The sequence below is a fragment of the Lepidochelys kempii genome, chromosome 1 (genome assembly GCF_965140285.1).
Source record: "Lepidochelys kempii isolate rLepKem1 chromosome 1, rLepKem1.hap1, whole genome shotgun sequence".
Taxonomy (NCBI): domain Eukaryota; kingdom Metazoa; phylum Chordata; order Testudines; family Cheloniidae; genus Lepidochelys; species Lepidochelys kempii.
The window spans coordinates 133,811,658-133,836,529 of NC_136380.1; the positions used below are offsets into that span (position 1 = coordinate 133,811,658).

Genomic DNA, 24,872 nt, shown 5'->3' on the forward strand with positions numbered 1-24,872 from the left:
TTAGATACAGTAAAAATCAAACTGTCAATTATAATATTGATAATCTTCATTCACATGAAGCCATCCCTCTATACATTAAAATATTCTTTGTTTTATTTAACTGCTTCAAGAATACCATGGGCTAAAATTAGGTTTTCAGTTACCCACAGGTAAATCAGAGTAGCTCCACTGCACTCCACAGAGATATCATATGGGGATAACAGAGAGCTGAACTGGGTCTCAATTTAGAGAGAACACAAATGAATAGAAGACATTTCTCGTATGAAAAGTAGGTCCGCAGCACTTAAGGCATGTGTCATGGCTTCTTGGATGCCTTTTGCCATTTATCTGAATATTTTCTCTCAGAAGGGAGGATTTGTTGTTGATTATTATTTATTACTGTATTACTGTAGTGCCTAGGAGATGTTGTCATGGACTTGGACCCCACTGTGCGAGGCACTGTACAAACCAGAACAAGAACATGGTCCCTGTCCTGAGGCACTGATAATCTAAGTATAAGACAAGAAACAACAGACAGACAGAGTAGAAGGAAACCATGAGGCAATATTAGTCAGCATGATCAGCAGAGTGGTCTCAGAACAGCAAAAGCCTAACCATTATTATAGCTTGAGACTAGGTTTAAAAAAAAAAAAGCTGAGTGAACTGTTTTCATAAAACAATTGATATCATTGTAATTCAGTTTCCCAATGTTGTTCTTTATTTGTGCCCACACAATATTTCCATAACCTTCAAAAGAGACTGTGCCCCTCCATTTCCTTAATGGCTTAGTGTGTAAATTATCTATTTTTCTAAGACATTTCTTAAAGTCCATTTTAAGAATTTGTTTTTAAAAACTTATCCAAATATGACAATTAGCTCATGGTATAAAAATTATCGTCTTATCAGTGCACTGAGACACCAACACATGAGAACAATGTGATGGAAATATAAGGGATAATGAATGATGATCAGCAACAAAAAGACATTTTCTTCTTGATCTCTTTGGATGATGAGACTGGATGTGTGCGGTGAGGTCACATTTTTATGTCTCTTTTATGTCTGTCTGATACTATGTGAGGCACAAAGTAGCATTCTCAAGAAAACTGGAATAAAACTCTTTCAGATTTTTTCTAGTCTGAATGCAACACTGATTTTTATCAATTATGACAAACTGTGCCTTTGGAAATATGTGATATTAATCAGCTTGCCATCTGAATAGATCATCTACAACATTTTTATTCTAAATTGGGGCTGGAGAAAGGAACGGTCATCTCCTATTTCAAGTGAGCCGGAGGCTTTGTTTTCGTTTGTTTTCTAGGTCTTATCAACATTTTTCTCTAACCAGGAAATCTGGATTTAGAGACAGTTTCATAGCAGGTTTAAAAAAAGGTGAGTACAAAAATAAAGCAACCTACATAGGCTACGTAAGAATTTTGTGAACAATGTCTCCATTAAGCCAGGGTAGCTGAACCAGTTTGGGTCGATTGTCACCAACATTTGTCCCAAGAGAGAATCCAATAAAACTTTTTCTGGGGTTGGAGAGTGTCTGTGTTATTTTTTAAAATATTGTCATTTTACATGCCTCTGCACCACTGTTGGGAGCAGACTGATAAGTGACTAAACAACATGAAAAAGGCTATTATCAAATATTTCCAACCCAATCAGTATTTAAAAAGATCAGAAATTTCATGAAAAGTCTATTCTTGTAAGATTTCCAGCCAAAAAGCCTTCAGATCAAAGGTGTTTGGAATATTCTGATAAAGACCACAAAAATCACAGTGCCATTACATTCCAGACGTGTATGCCTTTGACTGTAAACAAAATAAACACTAGGTTTGAGGAAAATGAAGCTAGAAGAGTTATTTTGTTGTTTTCTACAACCACATATGTGGCAGCAGCTGAGGCATAGACAGTGGTGTTTGGTTTTTTTCAGGATCAGAAGGAAAACTAAAAAATGGTTACTTACACGACTGTGCTTCTTCAAGATGTCGTCAGTGTGGAGCTCACTGTAACTGCACATGCCCCTTGTGTGCTCAAAATAGAAGTCTTTTGAATAGCAGTATCCACTGGGGCCACACACAAGCCCTGTGCCTCCTCATGTTCCTTTGCAATTCAAAGCCTATGTTGCTGAAGATTTTGCACAGAGAACAGGTTGTGGGATCCATACCGACTACAACATCTTAAAGAACCAGTCATAGTAAACACCTATTCTTTCTTCAAATGCTAGTGTGGATCCTACTGTAGGTGACTGGCAAACAGTATCAGCATGGACTCAGGAGGATGGGAACAAGAGGTTTCTGCTGCATTCATCAAATAATAATTAAAGAATGGTTTTCCCAGGCTTTGCATCCGATGGCTGGCTGCCATGTCAAGGTAATGATGATGAACAAATATCAGAGGGTTACTCCGTGTTGCTGCCTTGCAGATCTCAGAGATTGCTGAAGCAGGCTGAAGATGCTGTCAGGCTGTGCCTTGACATTCAGAGGGAGAGGTCTTGCCAGCTATCTGATAGATGGCAGATATACAATACAGAACCTGATCAGGGATTCTGACTTGACCTTTCAATGGGCCAGATATAGCCACAAAGACGTGGAGAGAGAGTCTAAAAGGTGTGGTCTTGTTAACGTAATAGAGCCAGGCTCTTGAAATGCCCAAAGCATGTTAGCTTCTTTTCTTCCTGTATTGAGTCTGATTTGGGGAAGAGACCAGTAAAATGACTGACTTAAGGTGAAATTCTGAGACCACAACTGGGATGAATGTAGGGTGTGGTCTGAGCACTACCTTGTCCCTATGAAAGGATGTGTGAGGAGTCTAAGCCATGAAGGCTTCAAGCTCATTTACCCTCTGTGCCATGGAGAGAGCCACCAGAAAAACCCTCTTGAGGGTAGATGATATGCTGAGCAATCCAGCAGCTGCCTGAAAGGAGGTTCTTTGAGTTTTCGGACGATAATGTTGAGTAAGTTCTCTAACAGGTGGGTAAGTATGCAGGAGGCCCTTGAGGAATTTTGATTCACTCAGTCACGTAACAAGGCCCTGGAGGACCCTGATGCAAGAATAGGTCAAGGCACCCCTCACCAACTTACTCATCCTCCAGCCTCCTACTTGACCTCTGGGGCTGTGGACCTGCTCCCCATCCTTCCTCCTCAACCTCCCCTGGTGTCCGCATTCCCCCGCCCAGGGCTGGGTATCTCCTGCAACCCTTCCCCTGGAGCTGCTCAGCTCAAGCAGAATGAGACCCATTCACCCCCCACTTGGTCCCCTACACGCTGCCATCCCAGTCTGCACCTCCTGTCTGGCTCCCAGCAAGCCCCACATCCCCTAGTCTGTCCCCCATACCTTTTCAAATTAGCTCCTTGCCATTGAAGTAGAATCCGAGCAGAGGCCAGAAGCAGCCCAGACAGCAGAGCCCATGGGGGATGAGCGGGGAGGGGGGGGAGGGGGAGGGAAGCAGCTGAAGTCCAACCAGTGCAGGCAGTGCCACCAGGAGCAGCTCTGTGCCAGGAGTGGGGAGCAGCTGGGGAGAAGGCAATAACACTTCCCTGTCAGCCTGCTCCTCGCAGCCCCATCTGGCAGCTGCCCTCCTCCATTGGGCAGCCCCACTAGCCTCATCCCCTGCCACTGCCACCACTGGACATTGAGGGAACCAGAGGAGGTCCTAAAAACTTCTAAAATAGCCAGATGCCCAGTCTGCCTTAGAGGACCTCCGCTAGTTGAGCCCCCATAAAGTAAGCACGATTGACTGAAGATAGCTTTAGTCTTTAAACAGTGTACAGGGTTATCTCTGTGCTCACTGAATCAGTCCATGCCTTCAAAGGGCTTGCACTTCTCTGGGAATACCTGATGTCTGAAACCAGGAAGCTCTTTATGTCATCTCCACCATGGCCATGGATCTGGCCATGGTGTCTGAAGCACTGTTAGGAGAATTTTGGCTACTAATTGTCCCTTTCTGATTCTCTCTTTGAGCTTTTGGCTATTATCCGGTAGGAGCTTTAAACAGAAAGCATGTCACTCTCTCCTAGACGCCAAAAAAAAAAAATAGCCAGATCGGCCTGATAATTTTCTACCTGTAGTAGAAGGGAGGCAGGGGAATATGGTAGCCTCATGAATAAGTTAAGCTTTCTGGGCCCTTATCCTTTGAGATGATTTTTTTGGACTTGGATTTCTCCTGCACTGTTGACATGGCTGAGAAGTTTGTGCTTGGGTGGGCTTAGAAGTACTCAGATCCTTCTTTGAGTGACTTGGTACCTCTTCAACCGTTTTGTGGTGAATGGTTGTGATGCTTTGGGGGTTCACTCAGACTAGTAAGGGGTTCTGTCACCACCTGCCCTACAACCCCGGGTGCCTCTGTGCTGTGCAGCTTTGGCTCAGAGCCCTCACTCCAGCAGCATGCTCACAGCACAATTATCTCATTAGCCCACTTACTCTTCACAGGGTGACCCCCAACAACAACATCCAGTCCCAAGTCTCCCCAAAATAATCTCCACTGCAGTGTCCAGTCCTTCTGACAGACACTTGCAGGGGTAACACCAAGTTCACTCCATCCAAAGAGCTTGTTAGCATAGCTGGGGTGATGCACTCCACCTCAATACACAGCACTGAGATGGTTTGTAGTAAAACTAGGCATAAATTTAGGAAGAGCATAGATTTAAGTGATTTCAAGCAAGAGTGAACAAGGTATGAAAGGATTGCACACACAACAACAACAACATGCTTTCTAGTGCCTAGAATTTGATTCTAGCAAGATTCAGTTTTGTCTAACATCGTTTCTTACTCACACCAAGTTGTCAGCATTCTCCAAGTTGTTCAGCAGGATGACCCAGCTTAGATACAAAGCACTGGCTTCTTTGTTCTCCCAGGTGATGGATATCCCAGAGGCTTTCAGCAGTTCCTTATATCCCCCAAGTTTCTTTGTCTTTAAAGTCAGAAAGCCATCCTGGGGGTTCAGCTTTGTATGTCCACCAGGGAGCCGACACCGTGCTAATTTTGCAGTCTCCTGTGATTTTTTTCCCAATGCAAATGATTTTCCTACAATCTCTGATGCAAATAAGTAGCCCATTGTCCCTGCCCCTGGTCATGCCTAGTTCAATTTGCAATTGAGACAAAGAGGTGTTTGCCTTTCTCCTTAGTCTGGAAAAACGTTTTGCCTCCTTTTGCAGACTTCAGAATGTAAGATCAGTGAGTATCCATAATTTCACATATAGCATTGTTACGTACATTTCACTGTAATATTAGTGTCCCTCATGTTCTTAGTTTTGAATGATATTCCAAGACATGTTTTAAATATTATGACAAAAGCATGCTAAGTGTTGTGAGCTGGTCAGGCCAACTGAGTTTTTCTGTTACATATCAGGGAAACCCTTGCCATCTGACGCTGTGGTGTTCCTAGGATCACAGTCATGGCAGGTGTTTTTCCAGGACCTTAGCCGTCCTTCATTTATTGGAAGGGCAATTCTAGCTGGGCCTGAAGTTGCCAGCATGTTAAACAACTGATGAGATTTTTCTTTTATGACAGACATGTATATTTCTGGTATCTGTGATTCTTATAAAGTAATTCTTGAAATGACTGGAAGTCTACTGGCACTGATAGAGTTACTGCTTCATCGGGTGATGAACAGTAAAAGTCCTTGGATGGTGAGGCAGGATGTTATTGCTGTTTCTCCTCAGGTCCCATATCTGACCGTTCTTGGCATTCTCTTCTGTCCAGTGTCAGTGGTCTAGCTAGGGATGCCATTTGTGAGTACAATCTCTGCCTCTTTATGGAATGGAATGGAGATTGACTCCTGGAAGTGTGTAGGGGTGGACTCAACTAAGCCCAATAAAATCATGATGGCATGCTATACAGATATGGCCTGCTAGTCTGGCATAGGCTAGCCCAGTGTCATTCCCAATGTGGTTAGGCTGAGGTCTGTAAGGAAAGCCACTTGGTTCTTTCTGTGGTCTCACCTGTGGACCTCAGGAAAGAGGGTTATCTACTGGAAGGGGGCAAGAACATGTGCCACTGTGATAGACAGGAGGAGCAGATTTCCCTTTAGAGGCAGCGCAAAGGTACACTGGGTCTGCACATCAGTGCCAGTAGTTGTCTTAGAACTGCGCCTTCTGGATTCCAACAGGGACATGTCCGGCGGCAACAGTGACTCTGATGATATTGACCCTGACATCATTGTGCAGTCAGCAGTAGGGAAGTTTCCCCCCATGCAGAGATGATAGGAGGCTTCTTGTCACTAGCCCTCGACTCCATTTGGGACTTAGTGGCTTTCTTCCTGGAGGCCATGTGTGGTCTTCGCTCTGCAAAAACACTGAGCTCCGCCTACAGTCTCTGACTGAACTATCAGGGCAGCCTCTCCTGCTGCTGGACTTGGTATCTGCTTCAGTGCCACGAGTGTTGGCTTACGAGCAGATGATGGAAAAGAGGAGACTGAGAGGGGACATGATAACAGTTTTCAAGCAAATAAAAGGTTGTTACAAGGAGGAGGGAGAAAATTGTTCTTCTTAACCTCTGAGGATAGGACAAGAAGCAATGGGCTTAAATTGCAGCAAGGGAAGTTTAGGTTGGATATTAAGAAAAACTTCCTAGCTATCAGAGTGATTAAGCACTGGAATAAATTGCCTAGGGGAGGTTGTGAAATCTCCATAATTGGAGATAATAATACTTAGTTCTGCCATGAGTGCAGGGGACTGGACTAGATGACCTCTCGAGGTCCCTTCCAGTTCTGTGATTCTATGATACTATATTGTCTTCAGTGCCAATTATGTTGACTTCAGTGCAGGGTCTTTGGTCCTAGGTCTCCTCCCTGCTGGTTTTGGATGTCACATGTCTAATTGATGGGGTTCTCATGGATTTTATTTTTGTGTCCAGTGCCTGGTGTGTTCTAGTACCTGTTTCCTTCAGGCCTGAAGAAACCTTCATTGATTGCTTCAGCAAGAGCAGTTTCAGTCAAATATCCTATGACTTGTGAGTCCTCAAAACACAACAGGTAAACCAGGTATCTTTTGGGTGTTTGAAAATATAGAAAAACATCCAAACACATTTATAATAAATTTCAATTGGTATTCTATTATTGTTTAACTGCGATTAATTGTGATTAATGTTTTTAATCGAGGTAATTTGTTTTGAGATAATTGCTTGAGATAACAGTGATTAATTGACAGCCCTAATATCTACCATAGATGCTGGTTACACATCATTCAAATCTTCTAGGAGGAAGCTGAATGCTCCGCTACTAAAAGATGCAAAATTTAGTTCTACAGTTGATTCAGTCATTTCTAACTTCAGAAAAGAAAATAAGCACTCAGTCACCTCAGATACCATCTTTTGGGAAGCTCTAAAAGCTACTGTAAGGGATGAATGGATAAAGTATGACTCTCAAAAGGAGAGAGCAGCTCAAATTACTATGCTCTCTGGACAAGAAAATAGATGAGTTGCAGAGAAGAGCATAAGACTGACTGAAATAATGAAAACCTCCTAAGTTCTCTAATAAATGCCAAATATAAATATAATGAATGCTTATCCAGTCAAGTCGAATTTGCCCTCAAAGGGCCAAAGATATTATGAATGGGGAGATAAAACAGGTAAACTACTTGGCAAGACTTAAGATGGAACTAGCCAACAACATTCTTTCTTTCTTCTTATTACAAGAAGACTCTAGTCCCATCCTTGAACCAAAGATATAAATAATCAATTTAAGCAATTCTATCAAGCTTTATATAAATCAGACAACCAATTTGATTCTAATCAATTTGATCATTTTGTTGAAGACCTACCTTTTAATACCCTAACACCTGTTTAGAGACAAAGCTATCACAAAACAAAGGATTGAATTGGCCATAAAAATATGAATTCTGCATGGCCCCTGGGATAGATCGCTTTCTGGCGGGTTTCTACAAAACATTTTGTAATCCGCTATCTTCTATTCTTTCAAAAGTCTTCACTTGAAATATTCCAAAAAGTCACCAGGGTTGTGACATGAGAACTGCTTTAATTATGTTAATAATAAAGAAAAACAAAGATGGTTGCAACTGTGGCAATTTCTGCCCCTCCGCCACGCAATCTCTACTGAACTAAGATTGCAAAATAATTGCAAAAATTTTAGTGACACAACTGAATATCACCATCTCATCAATATTACACAAAGGTCACATTGGTTTCATTAAAGGGAGAATGACTGCTGGTAAGAGAAAAATCTCTCACTTGATCCAACAAGCTCAGATGATCCCTCCATGGCCTTATCTCTAGATGCAGAGAAAGCTTTGGATAGGATTGAATAGCCTTATAAAATGGCTGTCCTAAAAAATGTGGATTTGGACCAATATTCCTGAATTGAGTCAGAGTATTATACAATTGTCCCCTTGTTCGGTATCAACTACTGGAATTACTTCTCCCACCATTTCAGCTAGAAAGAGAGACACGACAGTGCTGTCCCCTCTCACCTCTTTCTCATCTCACTCTCAAACACACATCAGAGCATTCAGCCATTGAAGGTATGACTATAAACTGGAAACAATACAAAGTCAGTTTATAAGCTTATGACATCTTTGGGAAGACTGCATCCTCATCAATCCCATAATTATTGAATGCAGTTGATGTTTTTGGAAAGATCTCTGGTTTTCACATTAACTTGGCTATATCAATTGCTTGTGATTTATTCCAAAGATCAGATCCTTCTCAGTTTCAACATTTTCTATTTCAAATAAATTATTTATTTAAAACTTGTCCTGATCTTCCCAAAATTGTTTCTATAAATATGGACTAGCTATTAAAAGAAATTTCCAAGGATGTCGAGAGGAGGCATCCCCCCTCTATCCTTACTGGAAAGAACAGAAATAGCGAATATGAATATCTCTCAGGATGACATATCATTCACCTATTGCCTTTCAAGCTCTCTCCCTTGCTCTGTACTTGTATAAATTGCATGAGAAGCCTATTTATATGGGATAAAAAAACAGCAGCCGGGCTTGTCACACAAAACACTTTAAAAATCCTGGGCAACTGGAGGTATGCGGGTTGCCAGATTTGGATCTCTATGATCTAGCATTCCAAGTGTGTCATATTGTAGGATGGTTCCCCTGCGGTAGTTCTATATAAACATTAACCTGGTTTGAGATTAAAAAAAGCTTAGCTATGCCCCTAGTTCCCTCTCCTCTTTTATATACTTTAAGAGGCTAATGAAACCCTTACGGAAAAATCCAATCTTTGCATCTACATGGGGAATCCTGCAATGGGTTAAAACGATTACCACATCCAATCTCACTAATTTGTTTCTTGTACCACTATGGGATAACTTTTGTCTTAGAATCAAGGCCAACTCCATGCTTAAAACAATTTGTACAGAAAAAGCATTACCAAAAATTAAAGATATAATCCAAGATGATAAACTGGCCTCCCTCAATTTACATATACAACCAATATCAGCTACCATTATCTCACAGTTCCTTCTTTCAGGGGCTATGCTCAAGGATTCATGCAAGATTAGGGGACAATTGTTCTGTTTCAACTCTCACCTCAAGACAAACGTGTTAAGAAATATGGAAATACAAGTCACTTTGTAGAAATTACTTATAGGTGGCTTAATGCTTGGCATTACCCTCTCAATCTCAGTTTCAAAGAAAAATGGGAAAAATCTTAGCCTTACTATCTCAACAGAAACCTGGCAGGATATCTGGCTTAATGTGAAAGATACTTCAAGCTCCTTACCTTTGCAATTATTCCAGAACAAGATATTAAACAGGTATTACTGGACTCCAGAACATTTAAGGCTTGATTAGCAACAGGCAGTGAATGTTGGATGTGCAAACACCCCCATGCTAACCTTTCACACATCTTTTATACCTGTCAAAGATGCATGTGTTCTGGAACACTATATTCAGTGCTCTTTTGAAAACTTTAAATATTGCTATTTTTCCTTCTCCAAGCCTGTGTATTTTAGGGGTGCTGGATGAGTTGGTATTACTAGTTAACACTGAGAAAAGGATTGCCGTAATTATTTTAGCAGCCAAAGGAGTGAATTTGACAAAATGGAAATCTGCAATTCCTCCCTCATAGACAGACTGGCAAAGTGAGCTCTCTATTTCTGCATTAATGGAAAAAAAATGACCGTCTAATAGAAATTTTTCTAGAAGAAGGTAGACTTCTCACAGGGCTCCTGAGTTTGTTTTTGAAACTATTTCTTTGCTCTATTACAAAAAGGAGTACTGTGCTGCCTGGGACAGGCCTGAGGGGCCTAATAAGACTGTTGCAGGGTGTGTGAGGGGAACTGCCTCAATAAACTCTGTGGTTTACCCTGCTTGAGAATACCCTGTGGTTTGTCTTGGACCTTGAAGAGTGTGGTCACCCACACTATTTTTGCCCCCCCTTGCCTTTTTTTTTTGTTTTGAGGTTTAAGCAACCACAAACTTCGGAAGTTTACTGCCTAATATTCATTTGTGATCTGAATAAAAATATCTTGTTTGAGAGACACACAGTAACAGCAAACTCTGTACTAACATGATTCCTAAAACAAAGATAGAGCATGTTCATAGTTCATCTGAACAATAATAATGGAGAAAGTACCACTCGCTCATTAATAACTGTCTTAGGATACAAATGACGTAAACCCTTCTTTAAGGGTTTGTGCACAGCTTAAAGATATCACTAATTACTCTCACCAACAATAACTCAATTTCCTTCAAGTCATTTATTCCTGCTCATCCACCAAAATATAAAAATCTCAATTACTTCTAGGACTTAGATAAAGAAACTGAGAAAGACGTTGAGTAATTGCTTATAATTCAAGGGAATGCAAGGGGATGGGGGAGGGAGGAAAAATATTTTTGTAGCTGTTATCAGCTACCTTAGTTTTAATAATAAAGTAAAACATTTAATATTTGTTCACTGTTTTATAAGAAAATCAGAAAAAGGATTAGAGGAAAGAGAAACCAGCTGAAATGACACATGCAATTCTTAAGAAACATTGCTTGACCTGGTCAGGAATTTTCTATATAAAACGCCCCCTAACCAATATCTAATAATTTTACTGAAATTTTTCAGTTTTCTGTTGGAAAAATCAAAACAAAATATTCATGTCAGATCAACCCAAAACAACACATCTTGGTTTGCTTAACCGACATGAACTGTTTCGTTTTGAGTCAGTTTGCCATTAATATGTGCATTTCATGTCATGCCTCAGGGAAGCAGTAGTTCATGCGCATTATGCTCCTACCATCATCTCTGGGCTGGGCTCTCTGGCTGGACTATGCCTCCCATGATACATTGCAATCCCAACCTCCGTCTGAATCAGCATGGGAATCACAAAGACACATTCCTGGCAAGGGGGAATTAGCAGGAGTTTGCACATCTAAATCCCTAGTCCAGGCCTGGGTCATCTCCCAACCAGAAACTTTCTATTTTCCAACTTTTCCTCTTATGTCTCCCCCTAACACTGGTATAAAAGTATCACTCCAACTATGCCACCACTTTTCTTAAATTCTTTCACTGGTTTCCTGTGTCCAAGAGAAGCTCCTTGCCCTCTTGTGATGACCCTAATAAACTCACTCCTACCTTCTTTTCTCCTACCCCCTCACTGCCTCCCAAGTATGATCCCCCCCCCACCAATATAATGATAGATAATGAACTCTCACCTCAAGTTCCATTACTGAATGCCGTCTTGTGAGGGATGAACTCTGTGTATTATTTTATCTATTTTTTCTGTTGTACTGGGCATTATGCAAATAAATTCAGCATACGTAAACATCATCTGAAGTAGGTAGCTTATTATAAACAGCGTATGTCAGAACTCTGATGATAAAGAGGGGCTGCTTTACTAAAGTACTTATCAACATGTTCTGTAGACAGGATTTCCACCTAATCCTTCCTATGAGCTGAGAAGCAGAGGAGACTACAGCTAATGTGAGATCTGAATGAAGTGCTCCCAAGTTTCAGTTTGTGAATGAGAAATAAAAGGAGCTGGCATCACACAGTGCATTATTTTTATTGTCATGAACAGAGCCTTTTTATTACTTAAGAGTCCTCAGGGGAGCACCCTGCCAGCGTAGTTCTAATTTTTCCTAGACCACAAACAAGGAGAATTCTAAGCTTATTTCATGGAAAAAGGAAGGGAGACATACTTCTCTGTACAACTCAAAGAAGCTCTTTGATTAAAGAAAAGGAGTACTTGTGGCACCTTAGAGACCAACCAATTTATTTGAGCATAAGCTTTCATGAGCTACAGCTCACTTCATCGGATGCTGTAGCTCACGAAAGCTTATGCTCAAATAAATTGGTTAGTCTCTAAGGTGCCACTAGTACTCCTTTTCTTTTTGCGAATACAGACTAACATGGCTGTTACTCTTTGATTAAGTGGCTGAAGTCTGAGAAGATATTTGAATTTTCATTATTTTAAACTACATTTATTTTCCTATGCTATCCTGTGCCTCAGCCCCTGAATTGTGACTTTCCATCAGGCCCTTTCTTTGGATAAGGCGACTGCAGGATTTCCACAGTGCTTGCCATTTTTCCTCCCTATCTTTTGCTCTGCTATTGTTACACTGATGTAGAGAGGCGTCTGATCCGTATCACAGTGTCAGTATCTGTGCTGTCAGAGTTAAGGGCCCATCATTATTCCCCCTTGTTTTTTCAGGGGATTTATATAACTTGACCATGAAAACCTCTCTCTCTCTCTCTCACACACACACACACACACACAAAATCACTTTTGACTGTGGCCTTGTCTGCTGAGTTTAAGCCTGCAGCAAGATTTTTATAGCTGAGTTAGAATCCAAACATTTCCATTATAAAAAACACAGTGAGTGCAGCAGTTCCAGAGTTATACAAATATGTAAAAATGCCCCTCCCTCCCTTATATAACCAAAGAATGATTTTGACTGGAAAAAATGAAAAGAAATTTTGCAATAGCATCCATAAATCTTGCCTATTACGTTTGGTAGACTGAAAACAATGGCTAAAACCCAGATGTTATTATGTTGTCTACAGGCCAAACCTGTATTCCCCCTCACAGCTAATTGTTCAGATTCTTCTACAGCTGTGTTCTAATTACATTAGTGCATAACGGACTGGAACAGCTTCAGTCTATTGAGTAACTAATAAACATTTTAACCAATTTCCTAAAACATATGTCAGGTAATGACAAGCTTAGATCAAGGAAACAGGTAACAGTCCAAGGGTGAAGCCAGAGTCAGGTTTGAGGAGCCAACCAAAGGTCAGAACTGGAGTCAGACGCCAAAGCCTAAGTTGAAGGGTAAGCAGGAATCATATTCAGATGTAGCCAGAGGTGTAGTCAGGATTCAGAAACCAGAACAGAGCAGGTACATTCTGGGACTGAAGCAGGAACAGGGTTGGGAGCAAGGCAGGAGCAGGGCTTGGAGCAAGGTCTAGAACAGGGGTGGCAGCGTTCGGCACGCGGCTTAACAAGGGTAATCCGTCAGCAGGCCGTGAGACATTTTGTTTACGTTGACCGTCCGCAGGCACGGCCCCCCGCAGCTCCCAATGGCCACAGTTTGCTGTTCCCGGCCAATGGGAGCTGCGGGAAGCGGTGGCCAGCAAGTCCCTGCAGCCTGTGCTGCTTTCTGCAGCTCCCACTGGTCGGCAACAGCAAACCACAGCCACTGGGGGTTGCGGGGGTCTGTGCCTGCGGATGGTCAACGTAAACAAAATGTCTCACGGCCCGCCAGTGGATTACCTTGATGGGCCATGTGCCAAAGTTTGCCGACCCCTGGACTAGAAGCATGTTGAAACAAGGGCTGGAGCATGAAGCAGAGGTGAGAGCAGGGTAAGCACAGCTGCAGGCATGGTATGTATTGAGCAGTCTCTGTGCTGTTTCTGCAAGGCTCAATTAGCAAACTGCTGGTTCCCCTGCCCAATTAGGAAGTGCAACCATTTGGAGTGAGGGGAAATCACTGGGTCCAGGTGAACATTCTGGGTTGCCTAATGATCAGGTTGGGAGCCAGCTGTGCCCCTAACACCAGTTTCCCCTGAAAAGCAGAGAAAACCTTTCACAGTACACCTGCCTTTTGGATTCCCTGGAAAGGTGAGGAATGAAAAACGAGAGGGTGCGGAATGAGTTAAAAAAACAGGTGTGGATGAATCAGAAAAGTGAGTGAAACCAACTATAAATCAGAGTGTGTGTGTAACCAAACAACCCTGCCCAAAAAAGACTCTCTGTGTGTATGTGCATGTGCATAGAGGATCATGCAATATATTAAATTTACCATGTGTGACCCCAAATGGGAATAGAGACATGCGTAAAGTTAATAATGTGCTTAAGTGTTTGCAGAATCAGGGCTTATACTTCATATTATAGATGAAAACTACTTTTTTGGTAGCTCCCCCTCATTCCTCCCTCAACCCCACCAAAATTATATTGATTTTTTAAAATTGTCTTCTGACCTCTTTATTAATTTGGAGCCAAATTCTGCTTGCCTTGCTCACGTAAGTATTCATATTGAAGTCACCAGGGTTACCCATGTCAATTAGGAGTGAAGCGCATCTCTGGGTTTTTTTGTTTTTAAAAGACACAAAGAAGTCATGCTTAAGTCATAGGGTGAACTGGATTTGTTCCTTAGTACGGTTAAGTCATCAGTTCTTATGTCTTGAGGGGTGTGCTCTAAATAGGGTGACCATATAGCAAATAAAAGAAATCAGGACGGGGGGTAGAAGGTAATAGGCACCTATATAAGACAAAGCCCAAAATATCAGGACTGTCCCTATAAAATAGGGACATCTGGTCACCCTAACTCTAAATAATGTATCAATGGTGAAATCAGTTGCTGGGGAGTTAAACTTTGTAATGAGTAGCAGAACCAGTGAACATTTGGGTTCATTGAAATCACTTCACTGGATGATAAACACAGGCAATGTATAAAACATTTACAACATATCTCCCCCATAGACCAGGTAATTTTTTTTACAGAAGGCCTATAGCCCATTTTTCATTTTGTCAGAATCATCAGGTCTGCCACACACTAAAAACCGAAGAGCAAAACTAGAAGGAACACCCCACTCATTTTTGGTTGTATTTAATTTTTCTTGTAACTACCATTCTTTTGAGGACCAAAATGCTCTGCTAAAATGTTAAGTTTTATTACTATTTTATAAGAGCAAATGAAGGTAGTTTAAATAAGTTTTGTAGCCTGTGCACATCTTAATAAACTCTGAAACAGAAAATCAAAGAACAGTAGTTTTTCTCCCTTTGGAGTGCAGGAACTAAGGGTGCTGGGGGTGAGGAAGCACCCCCTGGCTTGAAGAGGTTTCCATAATATACAGGGTTTACAGCTTTGTTCAATGGCTTTCAGCACCCCCCCCAATAAACATTGTTCCAATGCCATTGTCTCCCTTCCTTTGTTTTGGATATATATTTTTGCACAAGATATATCCTTAAGATATATAAGGCTTATCTTATTTAAAGTAACTGTGTGTTTAAAAAAATTCTAAGGCAACAATAAGACTACAAAATTAAAAACACAGTCAGGCAATAGTGAATTTATTATACAACAGCAACTCTTATGATGCATTGGGCATGTAGTACATCAGTGTATATTTTACAGAATACATTTTACAACATTATCAGTAATATGTGAAACCAGAAAAACTGAAATAGAAAATGCTAAGGCCCCAGTCCTGTAAACACTTCAAAACATATCGGTGTCATATTGCAGGTTCAGGTTGTCTAAGTCTGAAGCAGTCGAGTCAGAGAAGAAATATGGCAAAATTAACATTGCTAGTAGAACCTTACATTTTTCCTTTCCTGACTTTTTTGTCATTTTAACTTTGTAACATTAATGTTGCATTAACAAAAGGTTTGTTTTGCTTGACTTTTGTACTTTTGTATTTTATTTTTATTTAAAAGAAAGAGACAAAAAGCAATTACCTGTGCTCAAAAAATAGTATAGATGGACTCAGGATGAAGTTTTTATCTGGATCCAGATCTCAACTTCTCAAGGTTAGGGTGTTCAGCTCTAAAGTTTTGGTTGGTGTCACAGTTCTGGGCAACTGCACCTATATTCCCCTCCACACTCACACACCAGTGGTATACCAAGAGGACCCACTCTTAGGCTTCCTGCTCCCCGGCCATCACCTCTCTTGGGCTGAGACATACATCTCTTCCTCTTGACCGGGGTATTTCCAGGCTGAACAGTTCCTGGCATTCACTGTGTTGTTCACAGCAGAGACAGGCTGCCAAAGCAGTCCTGCTTGCTTTCTCTTTTTATGCAAGCCTATTTTATTCTTAATGTAAAAGCACTAGAGAGAAAACATTTTTAAAAACCCAATAATCTACATGCATGCTAATAAGGTGACCAGACAGCACCCGGACCCTAACATGGACTCTGGCAGGAGCAGTCCTTCAACACCTCATCTAAGGGGTTTCCTTTTGGTTACCAGTTGATCACTGAGCTTCAGCTCAGAACAAACACCCATTCCCACGGGGCCTCAGTAGGCCTAGTGCTTACAACTCTACCATAAGGACTGGGGCCCTGCGTGGACCAGGGGTCCTGTCAATTTGCTGGATCAGGAAGAAGGCTCCGAGTCAGTTTACTACCAGCTATTTATCCAAAAATCCTTTCCTCGGCTATTGGTTCCTGGAGAATCCAGTCTGAACTAGCATATGTGAACCTCTCCAGGGGGTGGCTTCAAAGAGGTTGATAACCAGAGGAATTACATTAGCATCCTGCTCCTTCAAGAGAAGTTACATAAAATTCCACAAGAACACACATAAAACTACATTTTAATACCATGGATCCTAAAAGGTATTAAACCTAATTCAGAAGGGTTTATCCTAATTCAATAAAGTTTATTTTACTCCATAAGGTTTGTCCCAGATGTTGCAAGTCTGTCACAGTTGGGTCCTTGATGATAAACATGGACAGCTGTTAAGTTAATAGCCAGATCCAAAATTGTCCAAATTTCAGTGGTGCTTGGATCCAGGATTGTGATTCAGGCACATCTCTTAATATTGAGCTAATTTATATGCTAATTAGACCAACTGGCTGGGAAGGAATGAGTTCCCAACTTTGCAGCTGCTGCTTTTTGTCTGGAGAGAATTGTTTGTAAAATTGAGATCAAGGGACAGCAGCACATCTGTTTGCAGTGTGGCAGCTGTATCTTTACAATGTAATAAGTTAGTTTTTTTTTTTTTTTAAAGAAAGCTTAGAATTTGTAGCATATTGAAGAACACAGAGAAAACTGAGGTCTCATCTACAGTGCAGACATATATTGGTATAACTATGTTGCTCAGAGGTGTGAAAAATCCATACCCCTGCCCGATGTAGTTACACCAACCTAACTCCCTGTGTAGACAGTTCTGTGGTGGCAGGAGAGCATCTCCCGTTCACCTAGCTATTGCCTCACCGGGAGGTGGGTTAACTATGCTGATGGGAGAGCTCTTTCAGTTAAGAGCATCTTCATTAAAGCGCTACAGCGGTGCTGCTGCATTGGTGTAGCTGAGCCGATGCAGCGTTTTAAGCATAGACTTGCCCTGAAGACTGACCCTAAAATGTGCAGGGTCCATCCACATTTTGGGTTGTGCTGGTTGTAGTTCCCCTAATGGAGAGGAGGTCTTGTTTCACCAAAATCTCATCCCCATTAGGAAAATTTTCTACCAGAGTTAAACAAGTGAAACAAGAAGTGATGTATCTTGTCTTTGTTTCCAAGATAGAACCAAATACCGCAGTAGACACTGAGGCCCAACCTAACAAGATACTTAGCACATGCATATAGGACTACTCAATAGCCACACTCACTTGCTTAAAGTTAGGCACAAGCTTGGGTACCTTGCTGAATCGAAGCCTGTGGAAAAAAGGTAGATGCCACATACCAGAAAAGACCAAAATCAAACCAAGAATAAAATATCCTATGAGAAAGTCCTACAGAATTGTATAGGGATGAAACCAACAGGATTCTATAGGTGTTACTCTAAAAACCTGAAGCATTTAATAATGAATCGTATCTTTCCATAGACTTTGGTAACTATCTTATAGCAGTCTACCAAGGTAATTTCTATTAGATTCTAAAAGTTGTTTTAAAGATTCTGTAGAAAGGCTATTCTTCTCTACAGGAATTTTCCATAGTGTAATATTGGTGAATAAAGCAGATTTCCCTTAGACTGCTATACGTGTAGGCAAGAAATGTTCTAAATCCCAATATTGTGAAACCTTTCCTGTACACCATTATTAATATTTAATATAATGGTCTATTAGGTATCTACAATGTTCTCTGAATAACACCGAGTTGCCACAGGAATGAAAATGTAGTCAGAAGCTAAATGGCCCTGTATGAAATATTATCATAACATAGAACTGCAGTTTCCATTGGCTAGGAACGGGAAACTGCAGCCAATGAGAGCTTCAGGGGAGGTACCCGCAGGTGAAGGCAGCACGTGGAGTCTTCTGTCCCCACCCCATGGGCCGCAGGGATGTTGTTCTGGCCGCTTCCAGGAGCGGCGCGGGGCCAGGACAGGCAGAGAGCCTGCCTTAGCCCTGCTGCGCCACGGGGCTGTATCTGGCTCATGGGCCATAGTTTGCCTACTCCTGCTCTAGGAAGTTCCTCCAGAATTCCTAGAAGCTGAGGATTTCTGAAGTGCACAGGTACTGGCTGTAAATACATGTTTCAGATATCAAGTATTTCAAGAATAGCTCAATACTCACTTCCACATGTTGGCAGGTTTGAATGAGTTTAGCCAAGAGAGTTTCCAGTTCAGTATTCCTCTTAATAAGGTTCGTGAGGTTATTCTCCAAATTTTGCTGTTTAAAAGAAAGAAAAGAACATTTTAGTTTTCTACAGAATTTAGGATTTCAGGCAAATACATGGAAAACTGTTATACTTTCAGGTATGTTTGTAGGTATGCACATGTGGCTTTCTTTTTTATCCGTATTACCAGGTGTTTTGAGCAGGCACAGGGTAAGGAAAGGGACTATTTAGCCATGTGCTGAACATATAGTATCTGATAATGCATGTGCAAAGCGTGCATGCTCTTCTTATAAACTTATTGGAATTCACAAAATTTTAACCAAAACTGTAACTGATTTAATATCAACTAAATATCATTGTCAAGATCTTCAATATATCTATATTTTTTCTTTCGCCATTTTAAATAAATCTCTTATAACCATGAAAATGAAATATCATCCGTTCATAATTTTGTTTTTCCCAGTTGTTTTTGAGAAAGACAGTATCAGACACTTTATTAAAAGCCTAATATAATATCTACTTTGTTCCCTTTGTCTGCTAACTTTGTAATTCTATCAGGGACAGCAATCAAGTTTCTCTAAGAAGATTTCTTCTTTATAATCCCATGAATCTTATTGCTTATGGCTCTTTATCCTCATGTTTATGGCTGAAATAAATATCAGTGTTGCCAACTCCTGTTTTTATCATGGTTCTCATGATAGCTGAAATTTTATTTATAGCCTAGCTCCCGAAGACAAGTGAATACAAGAGAGTCTGAGCTTTAATTAAAAAAACCCAAACACCCACAATGTTTTTATCCTTGCTGGTTGTGGAGAACAGCTTGAAAACGTGGCCCTAATGCACTTCATAAATCCAAAAGCCAGAAAACAAAAAGAGCCCAAATCATTATTTTTAAATCTCGTGACTTTTGTGAGCCTGACTCGTGATTTTTGAACATTTAGGGTTGGCAATACTAAGGGCTGTTTGTATGAGTAAAAGGCTGATCTACACACATTTGCATCAAAATAACTAAATTGGTTTAATTCACACGTTTTGTTATTTTGGCGCAAGTCTGTGGGGTAGTCTACACTACATAGTCTTTGCTTTGCCAACATAGCCCCTAGCATGGATACAGCCATAGAATGAGTTTTCTGCCCATATAATAACATCACCTCTCTGAACTATATTAGCTAAGACAACTGAAGCAGTTTAGAAGACAGCAGGCAGTAGCTGCATCTACACTGGGGATTTTAATAACAAAGTTATGACAGTGAGGGGGTGTGGGTATTTTCACACTTCTGACAGATATAGTTCCAGCAATAAGTTTTGTAATGTAGTCCTGACCTGTGTGTGGACATTCTGTCTAGAATGGATTTCCACAGTTAAATCAGAAATTCCTGAAAACGTGGATTTTTAATGGTAACATTGACAGATACAAGTGTGACAGATACAAGGTTGGCTTGCGTGGCTAAGCAGATGAAACAACAAAATAAATGCTACATAAGCCTTGCAGATTATCTGTAAATACAAGAGGATTTTTGTGGTGGGGTGGGGAAGAAAATCATAATATATCTAATATAATGTATATGCTCATTAAAAAAAAAAAAGTTAGGTTTCTGGCCCTTCTGCCAATGCATTCCTGCCTTGTAAAATGTGCACTCAGCCCAATCAAGCAACGCCACCCAAAGAGGTAGGAACATTTCTGTTTATCTAAATGAAGTTCTGACTTCAAAGTCCACTCGTGAGAACTTAAACAGCAACACTAAGGGCTTGTCTACACTACCCGCTGGACCAGCGGGCAGCGATCGATCCAGCGGTGGTCAATTTATCGCATCTAGTATAGATGAGATAAATCAACCCCTGAGTGCTGTCCCGTCAACTCTGGTACTCCACCAGAAAGAGAAGCGCAAGCGGAGTCGATGGGAGAGCGTCAGCTGTTGACTTACCGCAGTGAAGACACTGCAGTAGGTAGATCCAAGTACATCAACTTCAGCTATGCTATTCATGTAGCTGAAGTTGCGTATCTTAGATTGATCCTGTGCGGTAGTGTAGACAAACCCTAACAAACAACTAGCCAAAATTCACAAGCTTCTTTTAACCAGGTTGCTTGGACACAGTAGGTGTAATCATATTACAACTTTTAACTGAGTTGTAAGCAGGTCAATTGACTCAGTTAAAATGGTCATGAAGATGGAGCTTTATACAATCATTTTAAAACATGATTATTTATGGAGTATAATGGGGCCAAGTCCACCCAGAATGAGTCACCAAAACGTAATTATAAGGGACAGTTGAGAGGGTGGTGTTTCATTTTTGTTCCACAAGTCTATAGAATGGTTTGAGCCAATGGTTGGAAATTGAAGCTGGACAAATTCAGACTAAAAATAAGATTGAGTTTAACAGTAAGGCTAATTATCCATTTGGAACAACTTAGTGAGGGATGTGGTGTTACTTGCAGCCTTTAAATCAGCACTGGATGGCTTTCTAAAAGAAATACTCTAGCTCAAACAGAAGTTATGGGCTTGATGCAGAAATTATTGGGTGAGGTTTGTTGGCCTGTCTTAAGTAGGCAGTCAGACAAGATCATCATAGTCTCTTTTAGACTTAAAATATACGTAAACCAAATGTGAACCCATGTCCTTTGCCAAATTAGTGGTCTCATGCAAAGAACAACATGTGCAAAAAAGGATTTTTTCCTTTGGATTTATCAGCTGCTTTCCTCCTAGATCTGCAGATTTGGATAGGCCTAAACCACTACAAGGGCTGATGATATTGTCAGAATGAAAGAATGAGATTCTAAATACGCTAAACAGAAAAAACGCTGACTGGTGCTGACACGGCCTTAATTGGCATGACGAGGGTTTCTAAAATTTATCACAGTAGAGGACACAGCCACATTCCCAAGAACCTCTTTTACTCCCAAAGATATTTTCCTGCACTGTAGAACCTTCCTGTTCAAAGGGCTACAAAGAGAAACATACAGCAGTCAGTTACAATAGGAACTGCACAGGGTACGGTAAAGTAAAGTAATGTTTTTCTTCTTCTTGCCTGTTCAAATAAATATATATATATATATACACACATACACATGAGCGCGCGCACACACACACAGAGTACTAATATAAGAGCTCCTTTTCCTTTATGGTTTATAAAAGGCTTTCATCTGAAGTTGTGGATCCTGCTATAACCAAACATTCCAGAAGAACACTTTGTAATAACAATGTTACTTAGCATTTATCTAGTATGGTACATGATCTAAGTATTCAAACTTTGGCAGCAATTCTCAGTTCCTCTATTCCTGTGTGTGGAGCAGGAACTGTACTGGGATAGGTCAAAGGTGACTATGCATCACTTTGTATTCCTCATATTCTGGACCTCTAGGTGGACACGGGGGTTAGACCACCACCACAGAAAACACCACCAGTAACTAGTTAATTCTCACAAGGCCCCTGTGAAATAGGTAGGTATTATTATCTGCCTTTTACAAGTGGAAAACAGGCAGGTTACGGCCCAAATTTTTAAGCTTGGATGACTAAAATTAAAAAGATCACAGAGTTAATTAATAGGAGAACAGAAACTAAGACCCATTGCTCCCGGCTCCAGGTGTCATGCCTGATCCACTAGACAAAGTTGCCGCTCAATTCTAAAAAATATACAAAATATTAAATATAAAGAAAAGCTTGGTTTTGAGTATATTTGAATGTAATGTCTTCCCTCGCCAATACAACTGTTGCCTCTATATAGGGATGTTCTGTTCTTTTACGTGAATATGCCAGGATCCCAGGTGCACATGGAAGAACTTGAGCTAATTTTTATCCTATGCACCCTATACTTATGCCTAACCTACAGACATGTTAATTTGCTTGTTTGACCCATGTAATTCTCCAGACAGTCTTGAACCCACAAAATGATTATGGGAGTAACTCGCCTTAAGTCCAAAGGCACAGAGCTCAACTATCACTCCACACATCGTGAAGTGGAAATAGCTATGATGTTGATACACACTTGTGGGAATTGAGCTTATCCTCAACTCATCACAGTATACCACACGGAGAAACTCAAAGACAACAAGCAATTAATAGGCGAAGAGTATTTTTCATTAAAAAATGTAATAGAAGGGAAACAGCTTTTGAAGCCAATATAATTTAAATTATTTAAACTAAATTAGAATTCTTTCTATATTTTGTAAGAATGCTGCTATTTTCTTATTAATTCTTACATAAAGTGGGGCATTGTGGGGATGATCAAAATGTTTCAGATCTGCCTAAACACACAAACACCTCTAATAACACAGATCTCAGTATTCTTGACAAGTGTTGTTGCTCTTCCCTTTCTGACCTGCTAGTCATACCCCTGGCACACTGCTTCCTCTTACTGGATGCTTCTGAAGTGCAGCTATGTTTTTGTTCTTTGACTAGAACAGCTACAGCTGCTAAGCCAGAAGCTCCTCTGAGTTGTTGTCCTGCCTTTGTCTTCATTTCCTTAACTATTTTAACTCTTCTCCCCACACCTATTTCACAGCATAAAGAGGAACTTTATGAGTATAGATTCTGGGGAAAGATTGGGATAAACTCTGGATAAAGTACACTTGCTGGAGAAAAACAAATGCAATGATTCTGTTAAGTCTCATTCAAATATAAATTATTAGAGTCTACAGAGCTAAACTATCAGAGTAACAAAGTTTAAATTAAAAAAATTAATTCCTGTGCATAATTTTCCACTGAGATAATCTAGCAGGATTGAGAACAATCGCAAGCTACAGTAGTGCTTTGGTTTTCCCATAGGATAGCTTCATACAAAATGCAATACTTCTTTCTCAGTGCATTCAAACCTCTTGCAAAAACAATGTACTAATATTATTGTGTAGTGTCCAAATAGACTTGGCACAAAACTGCCATTGGAGATGGGCAACAGAGGCGAAATTCAGATTTCAATCTAGATTTCAAATATCCCAAAATCTGGTGGTAGTCTGAGTGTAGGATTTTGGGTTAGCCCCCATCTCTAATTAGTAATTAAGAAGGGAAAGGTAAAGTGGTATGGATAAATTACAAATGTTTGGGCTGAAACTTGAACTTATAGAGGTTTGAAAAGGTGTGGACAACTTTCGACCCCAATTATATTTAACTTCTGTCCAGCTCTGCATTTTTTTTGTGTAGCAGCTGAGGTTAAGAACTGAAGTGTTTAAATATCACAAGAAGGGATGATCAGTCAAAATGTATTTTTTCCCTGCCAAGAAATGGGAACTGCTGGTAAATCAGGAAGTCTCCCAATAGCCTGTGCACACAAAATGTCTAGGCTAATCCATTCCTAGCATCCATTCCAAAGCTGAAGTTCTGAGCTTTACACATCACTAATACTAAAACAGCTTTTACTGGCACAGACAGGTAAAAGCTCCTCTAAAGAACCACAATTTATGCAGTGCTTTTAAAATTCTGGCTTCTACAAACATGTGCCTCTCCACTTTCTAAAAATTTTGTTTTATGGGATACATCATGAGGACAATCTGTTTTTAATCAGCCAGTACATATTACTAAATTCTGTGGTTGAAACATAACCTTTCTTGATCTTATGGGATTATATAAAAAAATCAAATAAGTATTATACATTATGATGAGTGAAGAAGGAAACCTGACTGGATTACAATTTTAAAGAGAAGTAAGGCTGGCACAGCAACAGTTTCCTACAGATATCTGGATCAATGGGGCTGACAACACTTGTCAATTGGAGCCACAGTAATGAAAGGACAAGTCAGTTTTCAACTGATATAGGGCAAGCCATGATATGAGTGTTTGATACAGGAAAGGAGGTGGCACGTTTTATCTTGAGCATCATTAAAGCAGAGAAGCCAATACTAAGCAAGGGTGAAATAAGCAAAAAAAAAAATTGCTGAATTTTAGTAGGCGACAGCAAATATTTGGTCACATGTTGGATTAGCCCAGGTGAATGAAGAGAAATATTGTTTATAGCAGTTTTCAAAAAGTGAACTCAAATAACTTCTCCTTAAACCCAAATTTGTTCTTTGCACTTTTGTTTTTATTACTAGTTTTATAGGCTGCTGTCTGAGCCCATAAAGCTATTAATCACGGTCATATCACACTTCACCTTTTTATTTAAAAAATAACTTCCCCATAACCAAGATCGATGAACAGACTGTAGAACAATAATAAATCAGTTTAACTGGGATGGAACTGACTTTTGATAGATCCAACTTTGTATGCAATTGAATTTACTTTCTGGGGAC

The 24,872-nt window shown here is 40.4% G+C and overlaps 1 protein-coding gene across 5 annotated transcripts in view; it reads right to left on the reverse strand.

Moving 5' to 3' along the window:
* MID1 (midline 1) overlaps positions 1-24,872 on the reverse strand; it is a 328,093-nt gene that overhangs the window by 40,551 nt on the left and 262,670 nt on the right. For all 5 annotated transcript variants that reach the window (XM_078854053.1, XM_078854057.1, XM_078854052.1 and 2 more), the window contains one exon: positions 18,610-18,705. In XM_078854053.1, coding sequence (XP_078710179.1) covers positions 18,610-18,705 — 96 coding nt within the window. The remainder of the gene's footprint in view (positions 1-18,609; positions 18,706-24,872) is intronic.